The 23622-nt window shown below is 45.9% G+C and overlaps 2 protein-coding genes across 2 annotated transcripts in view; one reads left to right on the forward strand and one right to left on the reverse strand.

Annotated features, from left to right (window-relative positions):
• Window positions 1–23622, forward strand: part of LOC135393437 (uncharacterized) — a 119506-nt gene that overhangs the window by 86700 nt on the left and 9184 nt on the right. The gene's annotated exons all lie outside the window — the stretch shown is intronic.
• Window positions 8320–10526, reverse strand: LOC135393434 (uncharacterized). Its single transcript, XM_064623871.1, has one exon. It carries the CDS (start codon window positions 10371–10373, stop codon window positions 8937–8939), a length of 1437 nt encoding a protein of 478 aa, XP_064479941.1. The 5' UTR covers window positions 10374–10526; the 3' UTR covers window positions 8320–8936.

The raw sequence follows: 23622 nt of genomic DNA on the forward strand, positions 1-23622 counted from the left end.
CTTGAGAGAGGGAGAAAAAAAAAAGATACTGACATCGTCAGCGTATACAACTATGTTAGGAGCATTAAGGATGCTGACGATATCATTAATATAGAGCAAAAACAGAAATGGCCCAAGAATAGACCCCTGGAGCACACCATATCTCCCCTTATTGGATTCGATACCATGTATTCTCGCATATACTGACGACGAGAGGACAAGTATCTTGTTTGTTTGTTTGTAAAGAAAAAAAGGAGGAGAAGCATCTTTTGATCAGGTTATATGTACACCGCGTACGCCGTAATTATGACATTAAAAAAAATATCGTGGTGTATTGAGTCAAATGCCTTTGACAGATCTTAAAAAATCAAACTGCGTTGTTTCGCTCAAACCTTTGAACGATCTTGTTTGAATATTAATCAGAGCCATTTCTGTAGAATTGCCTTTCTGAAGGCCAAATGGTGCCTCAGATATTATCCCATGCTTATGTAGAAATTTTGGGAACCTTTCGTTTATCAGTTCTTCAGTTTGTTTGTATTGTTGACTCTATGAGATGAGCCACAGAAGATTGTGTACTCATTCATTACCGTGTAAAATAAAGAGAGTATTGGAATTGGACGGTAACAGAGCTGGGGCTCAATCTTGATGTGCACATAGCGATCGTTATAGCTATTTTTCAAAATTTGCGCGTTCATCCGCCACGCGCATTGGCCGTCAACCGGGGAGCACGAGCGTTTAGCGAGCGTTACGGGATAGCGAAAAGTTCAAAATCTAGCCCCTGACGACAAACCTGACGAGATACGGGAAAGGATTTTAGGAAAGGGGGGTCAGTCTGTGCATGCGCACTTTGCCCGTGATTTATCACGTGCAGTTCTGCCCTCTTTATCTCGAGACGGGCGTGCGAGCTGTGTTAAATTATCGCATCTAAAAATCGCGACGACATATATGAATAAAGAGCGCACAACTTTCACAAGTGACCTTGCAGGTCCAGGGGGGGGGGGGGGGGCTCCCTCCCCTCCCCTTGCGCCCCTCGCGGTAACGCCCATGGTTCGGATACACAGTACACGGTTTCAAAAAGCAAGACAACAACGCCACTGCTGTGTCTGCATGGGGTACAGGCAAAGTTTTCGAAGAGCCTGTCACAAAAGTTTCAGGTTACGCTTCATTGGGAGAACAAGCCAAGCTATGTTGGCGGTATTTTGGAACCTTGGAAATGTACGTCGATGGAAAATGATGGCGACACATTGGGCGAGTACTTTTGTAATGAAATGCCTGCCTCTCTGCAAGGACGATGAAGCGGTAACCGCATACGACGAATTCTCGGCGGAAAACCGGCCACCGTTTTTTCCGGTAACCGACGCGAGCAATGGGAACTTCACCGATTTCTCGACGACAGCGGTGGACAGAAAAATCCGGCGTAGAGCGGAACTAGCCGCTGCCGACTGGCTGCCAATAGGACCGCTCCACGCGCTATCGTTCCACGAGCAGACGTGGCGGCCATGCTGTTGCCCGCCCGCTGCTGTCTGAGGGCGCTTTTGTAGCGCTTGCTTCGCGAATATGCTTCGACCGCAAGAACTTCTTCTGTGTGCAACTATAAGTTTTCTATGTGTAGCAAAATATTTATCAGTTAATTTGAAGTCCAAATTTAACACGGACTAACGAAACGCTCGCTAGGGCGCCACCGTCCGCCGCACGTGCATGCGGTTCGTCCCGCCCAATCCCGCCGTTTTTCCGTCGAGTTGTCGTACCGGTGCGAAAGTTGGCCGTTTTTCCGTCGAAAAATCGTCGTACGCGGTTACCGCTTCACACTTCAAATCCGTTTGAAGGGCGTGTTAGTTTACTTAAAAACTTTAAAAGTAAATTTGTTGCTGCGTATGCCGCATGATAATTGTTTCTCACAGGGAAAGTAGATCCCTGCCGGGACAAGGGCAGGGCTCTACTTTTGACATCCTCGGCGTGATGTGATGTGATGTGATGTGAATAAAGAAAAAAAATGGGGATGCTAGTTTCGACGAAGTCAAACTGGCTACCCCAGTACACTTAATACAGAAAGTTCATCCTCGGCGTAGTCCATGGCTCTTTGCGATTTTTGCTTTCTATACCACCTGTCCTGTCGCAGGCCCACTACTGTGGCCCCACGGTTACCTCCACAAGTGAGCAAGTTGCAGCAAGTTGACACTGCCGTTTGACGGACTTCGTTCCCCACTTGCGCTAGTACGTGAGTTGCATTGTGCCGATAACGGAGGAAAATCTATTTCGAAAACCACTCGATGCGTTATCGCTGCAGTGTACGGGCTCTGTGTCCAGGTGAGTTGTGCGCCATTTTGCCTTCTTCAGCGGCGGTGAGTGCAACGGCTAGACGCTGGTCCTGTTCACTGCAAAGGATGTCGTCCGAAAACTATGTCGTTGGCTTTTCTAAAGAACTGGACTTCAGGCCAATGCAATTTGTGGACCTCGATACCAAGAGGTCTTGCTGTTTGTGCAAAGTAATCCCTCGGGTGACTTTCATTCTAGAATGCTGTCACTCTTTGTGCGAGCTCTGCTACCAGAGTCTTCTCGATGGCGACCGACGTTGTCCCCTGGATCAGGAACAGTTTGAAGAAGGAGAAGTTGCGAGGTTCCCATTCAATCTAAAGCAACTTGAACGACAACATGTGCGTTGCTCCAACTCTAAAAATGGATGCGTCGTCACTGGAACCCTGCAAGAGGTACAGTCTCACTTCTTGCAAGAGTGTATACATTATGCTGTGACATGCGACAAGTGCAAGGCGAACGTTCTTCGTCGAGACATTGCCAGTCATTACGCAAAGCAGTGTCAGCGGGACAGCTCTTTCGTTAGCGTACCAAACGTGTCGATACGTGGAAATTTGTTGGATGTTGCGAAGAAAACTTTCGCCTTAGTGGAAAGCATGCAAGTGAAATTGTCAAGAGTTGAAAGTCAGTTGAACGGTACCGCTGGAGAAATTCATGGTGTCCAAGAGATGACAATCAGTAACGAACAACTGCTGAACAGAGTTCTCGAAAACATCGCACGTGCTGCTGCTGACATGGACAACATGGAGAGAAAGGTGACGCAGCAAGTGCAGAACCAAGCGCAGATTCAGGGTTCGTTGAGACGTGTTACTGATCTGCTGTCCACCTTTGAATCGCAAATGTCTTCGGAAAGCAGTGATGACGTCACCTCAAGTGAAGACAGTGAATGAAAATGTCGAACAAGTGAGTGAGCAAGTGGGAAACTTGACCGACATGTTGCAACAAATCAGTGCTACCGTAGATGATGTGAAAGGAATCAAAGGGGAATTGAATCCTCTGTTGCAGTGTTCCGAGGAATTAAGACAATTTATGAATGCTGACGACGAAGCTAGAGGAAAGATACCACTCGTGAAAGCGATCCTCGGAATTTCCACAGAGATGGGGATCGTAGCAGAACGTGTGCACGCATTGTATTCATGTACGCTGCCGCAGATCACGGAAGCTTTCTTTCGTATTCAGGACTTTGGAAAGAGGATAGAAGAAAGTATTGTTTCGCGTGGATGTTTTACGCTTGGTAAATCTGACGTTTTGGGGCTTTGCGGCTATTCTGTGAAGTTGACGCTATATGCATATGCATGGACCGAGGAAGAGCTTGAAGTGTACTTCGAAATTTGCAAGTCTCCGAGGGACTCCGTTGCAAAGTGGCCCTTTACAATCCCCTTCACCTGTAGATACTTGCACCCAAAGGACTCGACGAAAGATATCGTATGCTCAACAGTTCACCCGAAGAAAGAACCGAATGATGATATCCGCATGCGTGCGTACGGCAGGCCGATCTATTTTGCTTATCCCATTACTTGTAAACCTACACAATCGGTATTAATGCTTTAAAAAAATGGCTTCATTTACGACGATTCTCTCTGTATTGGTATTAAGCTCCACCCTGAAATGGCGCAATAAATATATTCCAAGAGTGCGCCCCGTCTCACATTTCAAGGCTCCCCTATGCAAATACTCTGTTCGTGTCGCTCCGCAGCGGAAGTCATCCTGATCGACGGAAGGCAAAGGAGTATTAAAACGGACTTTTGAGCCTTGACGAAGCGTAGCGTCAGTGGAGAGGGGTTTGCGATACGCTATCTCCCTCTGGGGCCCGATCTTCAACTGCACATCGCGATCGTTATAGCTTATCTGAAATTATCGGGCCGCCCGCGCCACGAAACGAGATTCTTCAACCTTCAACTACCTCAGTTCAAATCATTTACGTCCAGTTACATTTACCCTTTTATATCCCCTTTACACGTCCACTTATACCTCTGCCTCGGTGAGGCTTCATCTCATACCCGGACACACACACACACACACACATATATATAGGGTGTCCCAAAAAATGTGTCATTGAATTTCAATTTCAATTTATTTCAATTTCTGCTGTACAGAAATTTGGTCCATGTACAAAAATGCCCAGGCCTGATACGAGGTACATGGACCAACTAACGCAGCCAGTGGAAGCGCATCAAGGTGTACGAGTGAACATGAAATGATCACACGTCATTTGAAATACAAGCAGTATTCAAGCAAAGTAATAACACCCAAACATAAGTGATTGCACATTAATTCCATTCCGCATTCCATTCCATTTCCTTTCTTTTTGTTGCTTTTTGTTTCTCTTTCTTTCCTCTGTTTCGATCCCCCTTTTTTCTTCTTCCTTCCTTTTCTTTTTCGTTTGCCCCTTCCCCCTTTTTTTCTTTTTTTTTTCGGAATAGCAAGCCGGCTCTTTGCCTGGCTAACCTTTCCTTTCTTTTTTTCTTAATAAACATATCCGTCCCCCCCATTCCGCACTTCGAGTGAAAGAAGCAACAAAACAAAGGAAGCTGAGAGAGAAGGAGAAAAAAAAATAGCACATGGAAATAACACCTACGCAAATGCTAATTCAAAACTGGATTATAGAACAAAGAGAACGGCGAGGAGGGGAAATGGTTAAAAGTGTCTACAGTAGAGCGCTATCTGAATTCGTTGTCAAGTATATGATCTGAACACTCGTTTAAATTGCGGATACGAATACAGAGGCTCTATGAAATGCACAAACATACCGTAATATATTGACTTGTAATAATAATAATAATAATAAAAAAAAAAACACGCCACCTAGAATCATGCGGTAAACGGCATTTGTTCGTACTAGGTTTTGCTATCTCTTGCGGGGGGGGGGGGGGGGTTAACGTTGGGTAGACGAGCGGTCTGCCCGCCTAGCTGGCGGCATGTTGCTCGGGGGAGGGAAAAGGGAGGGAGGGGAAAGGGAGAACAGTTACATTAGTTGCTGCTATGCATCACGTGTTCCTACAGTCGCCCTTGTGGGTCGACGACCTCGAAAATGTCCGGAAGAGCCCTTTGGATGAGCTTCCGACGATGGAGGTTGCCACGAGGATAGACAATCTCAGGCTTGCCGGTAGGCTGCACAGCTTTGCTGCAGGCTGCGTCTTGCACCCGATGTGGCTGTGCAATCCATAATAACGTGCTCCTCCGTTTCTGTTTCCTCGCTGTGGGGGCATCCAGGATTCGGGGTACGGCCGAGCTTGAAGACGTGGGCCCGTGTGTAGGCACTGCGAGAACGGATGCGGAGAAGGAGGGGAGCCTCGGCCCTCGAGAGGCCACCAGTAGCACAGAGTGGTGGTGGAGATCCGTCTCTCGTGCGCTGGTCAGGGTGCACCTCCTGACGTGAATGTCATGTAACGTAAGTTTAATTATGTAAATTTTTGCTATCCGATCTCGGAAATTTGCCAAGTAAAGGTCCCTTTTTTTTACCCCACCAGTGTGAAACGTGTGCCGAATTTACTCGAATTGACAGGGATATTGAGGAGCTATACCATCGAAAAAAAAATAGCCGAACATCATGCTCTACTTGTGTACTTTTGAGGAGTAATTTCATTTTTCCATTTTTGTCACTATGTATTTATTTCGCGCATCTCATAATCAGCGGTGCATATCATTGTCAGTTGAAATGAGTACACCATGGGTGCCAGAGTAGACACGCCGTAATTAAAATCATACATGGCATATTGCAGCTGCCATGGAAGTGTGGGGGCCTGTTTAATGGGTGACCTATATGGGAAACAAGCACAGGTATTCAATGTCTTTGTGTTCCAGATTATTTATTTGTTTATTTGATAGTGAGAATACAAAACGGGGTATCATATATATAAGGTACTTAGAAAATAGCATCAAGACATATTCCTTTCAAGCGTGTGGGCGATTCTGCTCACTCAAAAGATCACATTACACAAATTACACCGTTGATCCTTCTCAAATTCTCATTATATTTTAGGAAGGAACGAGAAGGAAGATAAAAAAAAGTCGTCTGCATTGATGAATGCAAACGATTGGAACAAACTATATCCGTGTTCAGCTTAATAAGGAAAAGAAATCTACTCCGACAGATCTCAAGATAAGAAACAGCTCAGAAGATAATACTGTGCCGTAGATAGGATGGCTGGTCACAGAGACGTCACTCTCCTCCTCCGACAGATAACTAATTTATTAATTTATTTATGACAGAACCTCAAAGAGCCCCATATGGCTTGACATGAGGACGCGGTGACAGTAACATGGTAACTACATGAACCACACTTTGCACTCAAAGTGAACAGAAAATACCGTAGTGCTAAACGCACAGTAAGTTAGCGAGATCACGACTGAAATGATTAAAATCCTTAATAACGACTAATCACTCCGGAAGAAGTGATAGTGTATAGAAAAATGAGCGAGAAAAGTGATCGGTATTAGGCCGGAAGCGCTCGACCTTGAGCACGTCATCGAGGCTGGGTGATACAGAGTGTGCAGGTGATATAAAATTAGGTCTTAAGTGACTGCAGTGAAAGAACTCATGGAAAAGACACAGTCTGATGTACTTCCGGCGTAGCGCTTGGTCAGGCAGACAAAGATAAAGTTTTGTACGAGAGATACTAGAAGGATAAGAGTAAACGTTAGACATGAAGGCCCAATACGCTACAAGCGTAAGGATGGCTGGGCACAGATATGTCATTTCCTCACCTCCCCCAGATAATATAATCCATCACACTTACTCTGCTTCTGTATTGGCTGTAAAGACTGGCCCAGAGATTTCTCTACACCTCCCCGGGGGGGGGGGGGGGGTGTACACCCTCCCTGCATTTTTGCAACCCCCCCCCCCCCTCCCCTGAAATTTCTCAGGTGACCCCACCAGCTCGGCCGCCAACACGTTCTGGTAGTGAGTCCTGCGCAGCGAATTACATCCTGTACTCTCAAACTTGGGCTGTAGGACCACAGTCATGCAGGTGATCGTACCATGCATTCGTCCAAAATTATTTGAAAGTGACTGTTCAATATGCATATATTGCGCGCATATACGAGCAAAAATGCGTGCGAGTACGCAAACTCGGTGTGGATCATCAAGAACCATTTGCGCCCAACTGAAGCAAGCAAGGTCTTCTGCTTTCTTCGTCTAAGGTTTTCACCGTTGGTTGCTAAGTATTCATTGAGCTTCGGGAGACAAGGTGCTAGTGTTTTTTTTCTTTGTCGGTCGTGCGATTATGCATCTTAAAGCTGAAATGCCGTTCATAATGAATCTGTATTCTAATGTACTGTGTTCTAACGTAATAACACGTACAAATAGAACGGGAAAGCTGTGCAGAGATGTCACCATTGTGCCACGATTCTTTCCGTGTCTAAGCAAAATTCCCTAAGTGGAACCTCCACCAAGCATACCCCCCCCCTTTTGAAAGCTCGCCCCCCCCCCCCCCCCCCCCACACACACACCCAGCAGTTAATTTCTGGGGAAATGACGAACTTGATTTCTTTTCAGTTTTAAGTTGAACACGACTATAGCATTTCTCAAAAATTTAGTGCGCTTTCGAGTTGTTCACGATGCATTTCTTGCACGGGCTCACACCACATTTCGTGGACGCCCCCCCCCCCCCCCCCAAGTTCAACACGGTACGTTCAGTGTCTTCGTCACAACAGCTGAACGCGCGTCCATACAAATGGCGGAAGATCACCTGTGAGCCCCATCGACAGCCGGATAGGTTTGTGCTGCGTGGCAGCCGCGGTACACATATGATAACGCAAAATCATTACAATATACGCCGCTGGCACCAGCACCACCGCGTTTCTTTCTTTTCTCGTTGTTGTTTTTTAATTAAGAGCGTATTACAGTCAATTACAACTAAAGGGCTGACGTGTAAGCATTGATGACTGTGATGCGAGTGCAGACATATCAGAAGCCAGCGACTAATTCGCACATCACATCCCGCTGTGAAGGTAGCAGTCAGAAAATGTAATATGAGCTCGACCGAGAAAAACGAACTCTGCTGCTGTAGGTGACACATCCGTTGCTGAGGGAAATGAACACCAACTTTATTTCTACCAAAACAACACAGCTCGTATCAGTTCAACATTTGTTACAAGAAAGAAACAAGAAAAACACAGTTCCTACAAATGATACCTGAAAATTGAGAACTGAAATGAACCTTCATAAGTCTTGTAAGATGTGCATGTGTCGCGCGTTCATCTTTTTTTCGACATTAGAAAACGTGTTTTTCCACACATTAGTTTGAAAAACGATCGTTTAACAGGCTGCACTCATCAATAACAAAAACACATTTGAGTTCCCTTAAAAACAAAGTAACTCAACGGGTTTACGAATAGAAGGGGACTGGGGGATAATGGAGTTGGCAGAGTTTCCCCCAATGTTTACCACACGGGATAGCTGTGATGGCATTCGGACAGTACCCCTGTTTAGTGACAAGTTGTCAACAACTACTGTAACCATGAAATATTATTTTGGAGTGCTAACGACTAACAAAGAAATGTAAATAATATCAGCGAGCTAGGATGAAATCAATGGATGAAAACGCTCGCTAGAACATGTGAGGTGGCTTCCTAATAGCATAAAATAGGAAAGACGAACGGAGTTTTTCCCGTAAACCAGTTTGACATATCAATGAAGGAGGTTAAGGAATTCGTACGCCAACGGTGATTGAGTCGTTGTGCACAAAACCTCCATTTGTTACATCTTGTAGTTTGCACAGCGCACGTGTGCCAATGGCTGCGTTGTGAGCTCTGATTGGCTTTCTGAAATTGTCACTGTCACTGTACTTATCTATCAGTTCTGATACATCAACATGAGACTCAATATTCTTTGTCTCATCAGTTGGGTGAACTAACATTACGGTATAAGAAAATGTAAACGGCCATTTCAAAAGCGAGTTCTTCGTGCTATGACAAATAGAGAGAAAAACACCCAAGCACAAGTCTCCACTATGTGTACCCGTTTGCACGACCAGTTTACAAGAGTACCCAAACAAAATGAAAATTCCAGACAATCGTGTTACAATCGTGTCAACCGATTCTTTGGCAATAGCGGCAAACTCATCAATGTGAAAATAGGCGACACTGTTTTTCAAACGGTTCACTTTGTGCAGATCCCCTAGCATTTCATGGTGAGAACACACTTGCTTAAAAATAGCTACTGCAACTTTGAACACCTCCTTCACCGTGATCTCATCGTCGTTAACGCCGGGCGCTGCTTGAGTAGGTGAGTTTTGAATAGCTTCACCGGCATGGTCGTTGTCAGATACGGTGTCACTTTCTTCTGCTGGCGATAGCATGTTTTCTGAAATAAGATCTGACGAAGCACCTTTTATCGAACTGAAGAACTTCGTCAGATCGTCGATGTGCTTCATCATGACATGTAGCTTATCGTTCACGCTTTCGAAGCTGTCATGATTTGCTACGCGTTCTTGTCGTTCCACAAAGTGCTTCAATATATCACCATTCGACACTACAGTGTCCTTGGCAGTTCCTATTGTCGTTGCATGCACGTGGAGCTGATCCTCCATTGCAGACAGTCGGTCTATCACGGTTCCCAATGAGGCGTCTATCTTTCTTCCCATCTCCAGTGCAGCGTCCATGACGTCTGTCGGCGAGCACACAACTGGACATTCCCGTGATTCGCATTGTTGCACATAGTGATTAACGATCTCCTTTCGGAGCACTTTTACTTGGCATCGACTGCAGGTGACGGCATGAAACGTACATTCATTGAAAAAGTGCTGCTTCACTTCTTCGACAGTTCCAACAAAATCACATCCTTCCCTGACGTTGCAACACCGCGCCCTTTGTTTTCCTATCTGCCCCGGCGTTAGGATCAACTTGCCCGTATTAACATCTTCGAAGTCTTGCCCGTCTAAAGGGCATTGTCGCTTACCCTGAAGGACATTCTCATAGCAGAGTTCACAGAGTGCGTGAGAACATTCTAGAACAAAGGTTACTTTCGGAACGACGCTGCATAAAGCGCAAACCCTCAGCGAGATGAGATCCACAAAGTTCATGAAGCGCCAATCCATTGCCTCTGAGAACCCGACGAGCTGTCGTTCGGACGTCATCATCCTCACGTAAAGTCGTCGAATAAGAGGATGTTGAAAGTGATGCCAAGAAGCTAGATGTTTCGGGGCAACTCGTAATGCGAACGCACACGCGAAACACAACGACGAATGAACTAGAAAGAACGCTTACGTCAACTAGGCAGCAACGCAGCCCCTTCGCTGCTTCCAGCGCGTAGCCAGATAAGAAATCACCTATCGCGTCGCGCTATACGGGTGACATCTCGTTGGGAGAATGCGCGCTACATGATAATTCCTGTTCTCGTGCAGTGGAATAGCATTGGTAGTGCTCCAAGCATATTATTCCCCATCGCAATTTTCTTTCTTTAGCACATCACATCACATCACATATTATTCCAAACATTCAGATTTCCTCTTCTCGGGCTCTCTATTCAGATCCGTGTCAGTCATATAGACTAAGCAAGGAAGACTCTAGTATGGGGATTTCACGTAGATTCAGGCAGGTTGGTCCGGTCGACCTCTCCGATTACTTGTCTTCTAATATGTATTGAAGCCTAGTGCCTATGAAGTGTTATGTAGTTGCTATTGTTAACGACAGGCTGCTCCCCAAGTCAAGTGCGTGAATTGCATCATGGTTGCACTGCGTGATGCAACCGTCTCTCCCTCGCGCGGGCCAGTCGGCTCCCAGTCTTCGACTCATGTAGCCATGTCGAAAGTGCTGCTCGCACACATTAAAAGTTGTTGTTTGCATTAATCCAACTCGTCTGATATATGACATGGTGTCAGAAGTCAAGAACCTCCGCTGGAATAACCCGTTCCACACATCGTAAGCAGCATCACGATGGCCACTTTTCTGCAATAACTTCCGCCCTTCGCAGCAGCGTCCAACCCGGCAGAGGCGTGGACGAAATGGCTTGCAAGTACCACTTGGAGGACAATGACACCCGAATCTCGCTCTTTCTACATGTGGCTGGTAAGGAGATTAATGAAATCTACCAGACCCTTACTTTTCCGACTCCGCAACAAGGCCAAACCTTGAGTTTGGATCAAGTTTTGACAGCGTTTGACAACCACTTTAAGCCGTATAGAAACGTGACTCATGCCACATTTATTTTCAACGGCCTCCGACAGCGAGCAGATCAGTCGTTTGATCAATTTGTGGCTGAAGTGAAATTACAAGCGGATGAATGTGAGTTTGGAGACTCCTACAAACGAATGGTTAAGGATTGCCTCTTAATGGGAATCCGAGACACTGTACTCCGGGAGCGCTTGCTCCATGAAGCCGACATCACATTGGAATCCGTCATCGAGCAGGGGAAAGCGGCGGAACTGTCGAAAGCCCACTCAGAGGCTATGAAGCAAACTGAAACCGTGGACATGCTGCGTCGGAAGCCGGACAACACGGCCGGAACGAAACGCGATCCGAAGGGTCCCAACAACAAGCAAAATGAAAGTGGTTTTCGCCAGCGCGACCAGCGTCACCGGAGAGGATGGACCCAAGACAAGGGACCGAAGTGCTCACGATGCGGACAGTCTCATCAGCCGCGCAAATGTCCAGCGTATGGGAAGACTTGCTTCAATTGCAACAAATAAATCATTTTTCGCAAGTCTGCAGGAGCAGCCAACGCCAGCATACCGCTGACAAAAAGGTGTTGAGCATAGATAATGACACTGTCGTCAGCCTGGACATTTTGACTCTCAGTGACCTGCAAGCAGACTCTGACGAGTGGATAGAGCAAGTGCAATTGAATGGACAAATCGTGATGGCCAAGCTAGACACTGGAGCCCAAGTCAATGTCATTTCAAAGTACCAGCTGCTAAAATGGGAACAGAGACCAGTTGTCTACTGCACCAAATCCAGAGTTACCACATATCCCGGTGAGAACCTTCCCGTACTTGGTGAATGCGAACTGAAGTGTACCACAACCCAACATGAAAAACTACTAAAATTTGTTGTGGTGGACCTGCATGCCATGACAATTCTTGGACTAGATGCTTGTAAAGCCCTGGGTTTGGTGAAGCGCACGCACCAAGGCAAACCAGTAAATACCAACGCGCTACTTAGAATCATACAAAGCAAGACAGAAACGCCTGAATCCATAGTCCGAGAATATGAAGATGTGTTTGTTGGCCAGGGTCGCCTAAAAGGAAAATACAGCATAGCTTTGAAGGACGATGCAGTTCCGTGCATAGCAGCACCAAGAAAGATTCCAGAGGCCCTTGAGGACAAAGTAAAAAAGGAACTAGACAGAATGGAGCGTGCCAAAGTGATCATGAGAGTGACTGAGCCAACTGACTGGGTCAGTCCAGTTGTTGTCGTCCCAAAACAAGACGGATTAAATCCGCATCTGCCTCGACCCTAGGAAGCTGAACGACAACATAAAGCGACCGCAATACCAGGTTCCTACGCAGGAATATTTGTTCTCCAAGCTCATAGACTCCAAGTACTACACATTGTTTGATGCCTCTCATGCATTCCATCACCTGGAACTGGACGAGGATAGCTCTAAGTTATGCGCGTTTGCGACGCCCTTTGGGAGGTATAGGTTTCTGGTTCTGCCATATGGTCTCAACTGCGCCCCAGAAATATTTCAGTGCACAATGGACAATCTGTTTGAACATGAAAAAGACATCAACCCTTATTTTGATGATATCCTACTGGCAGCAAACAGTCTATACAAGAACATTGTGACCAGATCAGACGTGTTCTTGAAATAGCTAGACAAGCTAACCTGAAGCTCAACAAACAAAAGATGCAGCTAGCTGTCTCTGAGGTTCACTACCTGGGACATGTACTGACAAAAGATGGAGTTGCCCCAGATTCACGCAAGATTGAAGCGATTTGTCGTTCCCAACACCAAAATGTAAACAAGACCTGCATCGCTTTCTGGGAATGGCCACGTATCTTGCCAAGTTCATTCCGAATTTCTCTCAAGAACTCAAGAGCTACGACAGATGCTACGACAGAATGCACCATGGATTTGGGATGGCAACACCGAAAGGAGTTTCAACCGTCTCAAGTCACTACTCACATCTGCGCCAGTCTTAAAGTTTTTCAATCCGGATGAGCCAGTCGTTCTCTCCGAGGATGCCAGCTCTCAAGGACTTGGTGCTGTACTGTTGCAAAACGAAAAGCCTGTGGCTTTTGCCTCAGCAACAATGAATGATGCACAAAGTCGTTGTGCTCAGATTGAGAAGGAACTTTTGGCAGTTGTATTTGGAGTGGAACGCTTCCACTATTATGTTTATGGAAGACAAATAACGGTACAAACTGACCATAAGCCACTCATTGGCCTCTCGTCAAAGCCATTTGATGTGATCTCTCCACGTCTACAACGTTTATTGCTGAGACTTCAGCGTTACAACATCAGACTTCTGTATGTGCCAGGCAAAGATCTCCAGGTGGCTGATGCACTATCAAGAGCACCACTTCCGAATAAGCACATAGACTCATCCGATCTGGAAGGCCCCCAGGCAACTCTACACCTCATCGTCAAGGCCTCAGACGGGAAGCTGGAACACATAAAGAACGAGACAGCTAAGGATGAAGTGCTTAAAGCTGTAATTGAGTCTGTGAAAAATGGATGGCCCGACCCTCCTAAGAGTGCAACCACAGCAATAATAAAATTTTGGAACTGTAGGGATGAACTCCACTACACTGATGGACTTTTGTGCAGAGGGCACCGCTTAGTGCTACCAAAGTCGTGCATACCCGATGCACTTGACAAGATCCACACAGGACACAGAGGAATGGCGGCATGTCAAGCCAGGGCACGAGAATCTCTGTACTGGCCTTCTATGAACAGTGACATCGAAGCTATGGTGCGTAATTGCGAAACATGTCAAGAGCACCAACGTGCAAACCAGAAGGAGCCCTTGTTCGATCGTGAAATACCTCACCGTCCATGGCAGAAGCTTGCAATGGATTTCTTTCACCTAAAGCCAACACAGACGACCTATCTCCTTGTCACGGACTACTATTCAAAGTACATTGAAATCAGGAAAATGCCATCAACAACCGCAAAAGACCTAATCGAAGTGTTAAAATATATTTACGCTAGATTTGGCATTCCTGAAGAAATAGTCAGCGACCGAGGACCACCGTTCGACTCAAGTGCATTTGCCTCCTTTAACAAGGAGTGGGATATTTTTCACAACCCGTCATCAACACTCTACCCCCAGTCCAAGGGACTTGTGGAACGTTGTGCACAAACAGTAAAAAATTCACTCATCAAGGCAACCCAGAGTGGTCAGGATCCTGCGCTTGTACTACTTAGCTACAGAGCAACTTCAACAGGTGGGCTTCCTTCCCCGGCAGAAATGCTAATGGGTCGAAAACTGAGAGCCACCATACCCACACTTCCCAAGCTCCTAAAGCCTCACTTCCCCACATCACAGCACAGAGATGCACTCCGGAAGAGGCGGGCAGCCCAGCATAAATATGCAGATACACACAAGAAGCCTGAAGCCCCTAAAAGCAAATCAGTCAGTGTGGTTTTGGCATGGACGCCAATGGGAAAGGGCAACGATGATTCAAGTTGGGCCTCACCCACGATCATACCTGGTCAGGGCTGGAACAGGAGGAGTTTACCGCAGAAACCGCATACACCTACGGCTAGCCTCAACACCATCTGCAACATTGAATGACCCTGAGAAACAGAAAGCATCTCCGGAGGACTACTGCCCTCCTGGCTTCTGTTCATCCTCATCAGAGCCTGATACGGTGGCAACTCCAACAGTGACTACGACAGCACCTGTAGCCCCTCAACTCACAGCGCCACACAGGATCACAAGCTCGGGCAGAGCAGTAAAGCTTCCAAGAAGATACCAGGACTGAATCTTTCAGTTGTTCTGTATCGCCTTACTTTTGTGTTGCATTGTTTTGATTGCCGGTATATGTATTACCACTATATTAGAAAAAAAAGGGGGTATATATAAGTTTAATAAACAGGAGGTGGCGTCCACGCAAGGAGAGGTCAGCCAGACCTATGTCGTCTTGCTACGCCCTGGTGGAGCAAAAAAAGAAGAAAAAAAAACAAAAAAAAACGGCCGGTTTCTTTGCAGTGGGGGCGAGTGCCCAGGGCCGCGGTTCTCAGGGGGAAAAAAAGGGGGCATGTTATGTAGTTGCTATTGTTAACGACAGGCTGCTCCCCAAGTCAAGTGCGTGAATTGCATCATGGTTGCACTGCGTGATGCAACCGTCTCTCCCTCGCGCGGGCCAGCCGGCTCCCACTCTCCGACTCATGTAACCATGTCAAAAGTGCTGCTCGCACACATTAAAAGTTGTTGTTTGCATTAATCCAACTCGTCTGATATATGACATGAAGTACATTGGCGGTGAAAATGGCTGCACGTAATTTATAGTCGTTAGACGGCAAGCCCTTTCGCTATCACCTCCACCACTACCATAGTTGTTAAAGAAAACTCTTCTTATATATAATCGTGCAGAATGGCGTTTTCGAGCTTTGCTCTTCCTCACAACTTAGGAGGAGGACCCTGTCTCACGTCTGCTCCTTGTCATTATACAGTGTCCCATAAAACGTGTCACTGAGTTATAATTAAAAAAATGCGCCACCTAGAATCACGCGGTCAACGGTATTTGTAAATGTCAGCAAACCGAAGTTTTATTATGCCAATTTTTACGAACTGAACCCGAAAATTTGCTAAGTAAAGGTCGCTTTTTCACCTCACCAATGTGAAGCGCGTGTCGAATTTACTCAAGCTCACGGTAATTGACACGGATATTGAACAGCTATTCAATCGAAAAAAAAAAAGAGCGCCAAGAGCCTATAGCGGTGGACTTTGCCAGCACCGTCATTCTCAGTCGAGTGAAAGGAGGTTGCTAAACACAGCCCTCCGAGGGATAGTAGAAAACTGACGGTTTTTGAAACTGGGAGTCGCAAGACATGATCTCAGCGAAAGCCAGATACGATAAGTCATGCTAGTCTTACCGCTGTCTACTATCACTGTGTAGGAAGAATTTAGCAATTTCCTTTCGTCGGACCGACAATCAGGGCGCGCAAACAGTGGTCGAGCGCTATGCTCTGGGCGCTCCAAAACGCACGATGTCCGGCTATTTTTTCCCGATGGGATAGCACCTCACCATCCACGTCAATTATCATAAATTTGTGTAAATTCAGCACACGCTTCACATACGCAACCTTTACTTTTCAAATATTCGAGTTCAGTTTCATAAACATATATACCTAGTAAGACTTACGTTAGGTATCGTTCACATCAGGAGGTGGCAAAAACATTATAAGAACAAGTGCCGTTGACCACATGATTCTAAGTGGTCTAGTTTCTTAATTATAATTCAATGGCACGTTTTCGGGGACACCCTGTATTCACCCTTTCACTGTTTACAAGCAGAAGGCACCACCGGAAGATGTCTAGGGTTCCCAGCGTCAGCGTGGAGCCACGCCCGGCCACTCATCAGAGTTAGCTAGCGCTAACTGAAATGAGTGGCACGGCGTGGCGCCACATGTAGCCTCTGGCGCTGTGAAACCCTTTGCAACTTCCGGTTGTGCCTTCTGTTTGTAAACACTGAATGGGTGAATACCTGCGTTACGATTTCCCCGAAGCCAAGGCCCTATCTGTACTGAAGACTGACAGGAGCATCAGGCGCTTTCAAGCTGGTACATGACTAGAAAATGATGGTACTGGAGACAAGAGAGAGTGTCGTCTCTTTCCTTCACACGGGTACCGTCCTTTCGACGGACAGGACTCTCTTCTTCACACCGAGGAAGCTTGCAGGTATCAGTGGCAACTACAGGATAAAGTGATGCTCTGCTTCGTAACGTAAGGAAAATAAACGCATACTGTTTGACTCATGCGAAATGCGATATCATTGCAGCAGGCGAAGGGCGGTTCTTGGGCTGTGACCGTACATGATTTCGAATTTCCCAGTAACTAACTCCTGTTGCACATAGCAGCAATAGGCAAGGGAGCTGGTGGTTTCGTGATAAGTCACTGGGGGAGCACAGTGCCAGACATGTACAATATACTCAAAAATATATTTCAGATAAGATAATAAATACTAACGCTAGACTGTAATTAAGATAGAGTATACATACATGGAAATTAAAGTAATTAAGACAGAGTACTAAATGCTTCAAAAAGTATTTGAAATACAATTACGATACTAGAGTACCGGTCGCAAATAACGCAGTCTTGCGTTTTAAGCGTACACTAATTTTGCGCGCAGTAGCAATTGCATTTCAAAATGGTCGCCTGACACTTTCCCCATCTGAACACAATTCCCAAAAAGATGATAAAGAGATACTACATAACAAAGCAAGAGATAACCCAGAACAAGGCAAACTTCTAGCAGGTCCCTGCTCGGCGAGGTCAGAATTCTGCGTCACCTGGTCAGGGCACATATAAGAGAACCCTCACTCGCCAAGGATTAGTATAGACACGGGGCAACATCTCTAAATCGAGAGTTTCAAGAAGGGCCAATGTCCGGATCAAGTCCGACGGACTCAAGAAATTTTCACTGAACAGGCAAGATAATGGAAAGACGAGACACAGAGGAGTTTGAGAGGCAGATCCAGAATATGTAATTAGAGTATTGAGTAGAAAGTACCGTAACATGTATTTTAAATAGAGTACAAGTACACAAAACAGAAAGTATTGAGTAGAGTAGCGAAATACCGCAAATTTAACTTAAAATACTGTATTTTAAATACAATACTCCAAATACGTACAAGTCTGGAGCACACACACTTAGCAAGTCACGCCTGTTATCGCGCCTGTGTTGCGAGGTATACACCCTTTGCACCCCAGAATGCTGCATCCAGAAATTGGACTTTCCAACTACTTCTACGCCATACACGGACTCCCGTTTGAGTAAGTCAGAGTTCCCCCTGGTATATTTTCCAAACGAGCTTTTTTTTTTCTCCACAAAATTATGCACATTCGAGAATTCAATACAAAAATGCTTGAGCTGAATCGTTTGCACACGCAGAGTACTTGGCATCAAATGCACCCGCTGTGTGTGACATCCGAAACTATGCACGGCCAATATATTGAACAACAACAACCTGATTTGTACGATGATGATTGGAGAGTTTCATCGCCAGGGGTGATAGTCCCAATGTACGCGGACGTATCGCTATCGTGTGTTGTATATATATACGATGCTATTTGCACCTGCGCGAAATCTAAGCTAGACTGAAAAAAAAAAACGAACTCGGATCCTTTAAGTGAAACACCAGTCACTAAGTGAAATTCATACCAGCTTTATTTCTACCAAGATGACAACTCGTGTCAGTTGGACATTTACAAAAAACAAACAAACAAACAAAAAACGAATATACGCCTTTCGTTTATCAGTTTTACCGTGTAAAATAAAGGGAGTATTGGAATTGGATGGTAACAGAGACGATGACAAACCCGACGAGATACGGGAAAGTACCTTAGGAAGGAGGTCAGTTTGTGCATGCGCACTTCGACTGTGATGTATCGTGTGCAGTTCTGCCTTCTTTATCTCGAGACGGGCGTGCGAGCTGGGTTAAATTATCACATCTAAAAACCGCGACGACATATATGAATAAAGAGCGCACAACTTTCAAAACCTTGACCTTGAAGGTCCGGGGGGGGGGGGGGCACGATCCCCTTGCGCCCCTCGCGGTAACGCCCATGGTTTGGATACACAATACACGGTTCTGAACGCTTTGAAAAGCAAGGCAACAACGCCAGTGCTGTGTCTGCACTGCATGGCGTATAGGCAAAGTTTTCGAAGAGCCTGTGGCAAAAGTTTCAGGTAACGCTTCATTGGAAGAACAAGCCAAGCTATGTTGGCGCCATTTTGGAACCTTGGAAATGTGCGTCGATGGAAAATGATGGAGACACATTGGGCGAGTACTTTTGTAATGAAATGCCTGCCTCTCTGCTAGGACGCTGACACTACAAATCAGTTTGAAGGTCATGTTGGTTTACTTAAAAACTCCAAAAGTAAATTTGTTGCTGCCCCCGTATACCGCATGATAATTGTTTCTCACAGGGAAAGTAAACCCGGCCGGGACAAGGGCATGGGCCCGTGCAGGGTTCTACTTTCGACGTCCTCGGCGTGGTCTCGGCGATTTATGCTTTCTGTACCGCCTGTCTTGATGCAGGCAAACTATTGTGGTCCTACGGTTACCTCCACAAGTGAGCAAGTTGAAAGTGCTGTTTGTCGGGCTTCGTCCCCCACTTGCGCTAGTAGGTGAGTCGCATTGTGCCGATAACGGAGGAAAATGTATTTCGAAAACCACTCGATCCGTTATCGCATCAGTGTACGCGCGTACACTGATGCGATAACGCATCGAGTGGACGGTATGTGTCTTATCAATGTTGTTTAGCTTCAAGAGTCTGCCCAAGCAGCAAAATGTACTGAAAGTCGGGTGCAGTAGGGGTGGACGGGTAGGTGGAAGGCCTTGAACAGACTCGTGAAACTAAAGAGCATCGATAAGAAACATACCGTCCACCCCTATTGCACTCGACTTTCAGTACATTGTGCTGCTTGGGTGTTCACCCAAGCAGCACAATGTACTGAAAATCGAGTGCAACATTGGTGGACGGTGTGTGTCTTATCAATGTTCCTTAGACAGACATATGTCGGCACAGTTCCCTTAGAAGTCGGCCCAGGACGCATATTCCCCCAGGGCGCGAGTCGTGACGTTGCCCACATACGTGAGGTCGACAACGGCAAGCCCTATCGCCACCACCACCACCACCACCCTTAGTTTCAAGAGTCTGTTCAAGGTCTTCCACCTACCCGTCCACCCCTATTGCACTCGACTTTCAGTACATTGTGCTGGTTGTGCGGGCACCGTGTCTGGATGAGTTGTGCGCCATTTTGACTTGTTCATCGGCGGTGAGTGCAACGGCTAGACGCCGCGGTCCTGTTCGCTGCAAAGGATGTCGTCCGAAAACTACGTCGTTGGCTTTTCTAAAGAACTGGACTTCAGGCCAATGCAATTTGTGGATCTCGATTCCAAAAGGTGTTGTTGATTGTGCAAAGTAATCCCTCTAGTGACTTTCATTCTAGGATGCTGTCACTCTTTGTGCGAGCTCTGCTACCAGAGTCTTCAGGGCGACGACCGACTTTGTCCCCTGGATCAGGAACAGTTTGAAGAAGCTGCGAGGTTCCCATTCAATCTAATGCAACTTGAACGACAACATGTGCGTTGCTCCAACTCTAAAAATGGATGCGTCGTCACTGGAACCCTGCAAGAGGTACAGTCTCACTTCTTGCAAGAATGGATACATTATGCTGTAACATGTGACAAGTGCAAGGTGAACGTTCTTCGTCGAGACATTGCCAGTCATTACGCAAAGCAGTGTCAGCGGGACAGCTCTTTCGTTAGCGTACCAAACGTGTCGATACGTGGAAATTTGTTCGATGTTGCGAAGAAAACTTTCGCCTTAGTGGAAAGCATGCAAGTGAAATTGTCAAGAGTTGAAAGTCAGTTGAACGGTACCGCTGGAGAAATTCATGGTGTCCAAGAGATGACAATCAGTAACGAACAACTGCTGAACAGAGTTCTCGAAAACATCGCATGTGTTGCTGCTGACATGGACAACATGGAGAGAAAGGTGACGCAGCAAATGCAGGCAGAAGCGCAGATTCAGGGTTCGTTGAGACGTGTTACTGATCTGCTGTCCACCTTTGAATCGCAAATGTCTTTGGTAAGCCGTGATGATGTCACCTCGAGTGTAAAGACAGTGAATGAATATGTCGAACAAGTGAGTGAGCAAGTGGGAAACTTGACCGACATGTTGCAACGAATAAGTGCTACCGTAGACGATGTGAAAGGAATCAAAGGGGAATTGAATCCTCTGTTGCAGTGTTCCGAGGAACTAAGAAAATTTATGAATGCTGACGACGAAGCTAGAGAAAAAATACCACTCGTGAAAGCGATCCTCGGAATTTCCACAGAGATGGGGATCGTAGCAGAACGTGTGCACGCATTGCATTCATGTACGCTGCCGCAGATCACGGAAGCTTTCTTTCATATTCATGACTTTGGAAAGAGGATAGAAGAAGGTAATGTTTCGGGTGGATATTTTACGCTTGGTGAATCTGGCGTTTTGGGGCTTTGCGGCTATTCTGTGAAGTTGACGGTAAGTTTATGGAGAGGGCAAGGGCTTCAACTGTGCTTCGTACTTTGCGGGTCTCCGTCGGACTCCATTGCAAAGTGTCCCTTTACAATCCCCTTCACCTGCAGATACGTGCACCCAAAGGACTCGACGAAAGATATCGTATGCTCTACGGTTCACCCAAATAAATTGTATGGTGGTAGGGATCTTGGACAATACTGGCCGACCGCCGATGATCGCTTTGTTGTTGTTTGTAAACCTTCACAATGGGTATCGAGGCTAAACGAAAATGGCTTCATTCACCTGGATTCTCTCTGTATTGGTATTAAGCTCCACCCTTATGAAAATAAATTTTGCCAGTCTATAGACACCGTTTGGATATTCTTTGGCCTCTTTGGCCTTTCTTTCCTTTGGACAATTGTCCAAACAGTGTCTTTAGACGGACTTTCGACTTCTTTTTACTAAAACGTCCAAAGAGTTCGACCAAAAGGAGTCTATTGACTTTGCTTGGATTTCATTTTTCTTCACTTTCAAAAGACAGAAAAAAAAAGAAAGTCAAAATACCAAGAGTTGTACGTGAGCGTGGCACGTTATATCACTGACGATTTTCAAAACGCTTTTTGCGTGTCTCGCCCACCTGTGTATAACCTACATGACCATCAGGTTATTAAAAAACATCCAACCTGTCGCAACCATGTACTTCCTAGAAATATTTCTCACGACGGATTCTTGCCGTAATCGCAACAACGGCTATCAGAATGTAAAACGATGAGGAACAGGGCGCCCCCAATGCCGCCGTTTCTGCGAAACTCCAGCAACTGAAGGTCTACTATCAGGTGTCTTGCCACCGGAAGCGCCGAAACGCCGAAGCGCTTTTCTAGTCAGAACTTGATGACACTCCAGGGTAAGTATGTGTACATAACATTCCTATAATGTGCTCAATTACCGCTCAGTGTGTGAGTCAAACATGATGGGACAACGAATACCATTTCGTTCGCTTTACAGGACTTGGCGATGTAAGGGCAAAATGTCGACACCAGACGCTCAGAGTAAACAAATGCTGGGCAGATTCTACGGCATCGAATTCAGATTTCCAGACATTATTGCTCTACTTTCGTAAAAAGTTCAAGGGTACGACATGGTGCGTCCCATATAGCTTTGCGTAGCTCAACTCATCGGCGTATCAACATGTACGGTGTGGTGAGTTTGCGGAGGTTTGTGACTTTGCGCCTAGCTCTGCGTATTTATGTTCACTGGTTTGCTTGCTCCTTAATGTGGTTTGGGATGTTGTAGAAACTGTTCTTGTCTCTTCAAGCCTCCATGTGTTTTGAGTTATATAAATGTAATACTTGATTCAGCTATTGTTCTCCTATCAAAAATGAAGTGTCATTATTTCAGAGCTTTGAAGCCTTATGTTCAAGCAGTGGTGTGCAGATTTGTGCCCATTACCAAAAAATAGGAGCTAAATACCGTTACTTCAGAAAAAAGTAATTAAATATGTTACTCGTTACCAACATACAAAAGTCACGAGTTCTCATTACTCACAGGTAACGAGTTACTTTTACGTTACCGCCGCATAGTTAAAGGAGCCAACAAACATGCCGTCACTTGCCTTCAACGCACTATTAATGAGAAATTGCACTTCACAAGAAGCTGATACTCGAAATTTACATCAGTGGTCTTCGTTCTCTTTCGTGTAAAGACATCTGCTGCCGATGTGGGGGTGATCGGAGGTTATGAAAACACAAGAAAAGACATCAGTTTTCGTGCCACGAATCATCAACGGTTCCCAAAAACAGATGAGGGGCTGCGTCATAATTTAGGGCGCTCAGAAGCTTAGCAAAGACAAGAAGAGGCTAGAAGTCGAAACGTTTTTTTTTTTGTAGCCATAGCACAATTGGTGTCCATTCTTGGGAAGGAGTGATGGTTGGAGATTACGGAAACAAGAGAAAAGACAAGGGCCTTCGTTTAGCACGTCAACAACACATCCAGCGAGGGACTGCAATAGTACTTTGAGTCACACATGGTCGTGGGTTATGCAGGTCCACGCATTGCGCCACACAGAGTGCCGAAATGTGCTCCCCCGCGCTGAAGAAAAGGAACGAGTAACGTCAGTAATGAGTTACCAATTTTTGTAACTGATTCAGTTACTATCACCATTTTTTTAAAAAAGTAACTTAATCGATACTTCGTTTGTAAAAAAAAGTAA

Source organism: Ornithodoros turicata, chromosome 4 (assembly GCF_037126465.1).
Source record: "Ornithodoros turicata isolate Travis chromosome 4, ASM3712646v1, whole genome shotgun sequence".
Classification (NCBI taxonomy): Eukaryota; Metazoa; Arthropoda; class Arachnida; order Ixodida; family Argasidae; genus Ornithodoros; species Ornithodoros turicata.

Excerpts from the sequence above, each read along its gene's own strand:
- LOC135393434 (XM_064623871.1), bottom strand. The coding sequence starts at position 10,373 with ATGATGACGTCCGAACGACAGCTCGTCGGGTTCTCAGAGGCAATGGAT.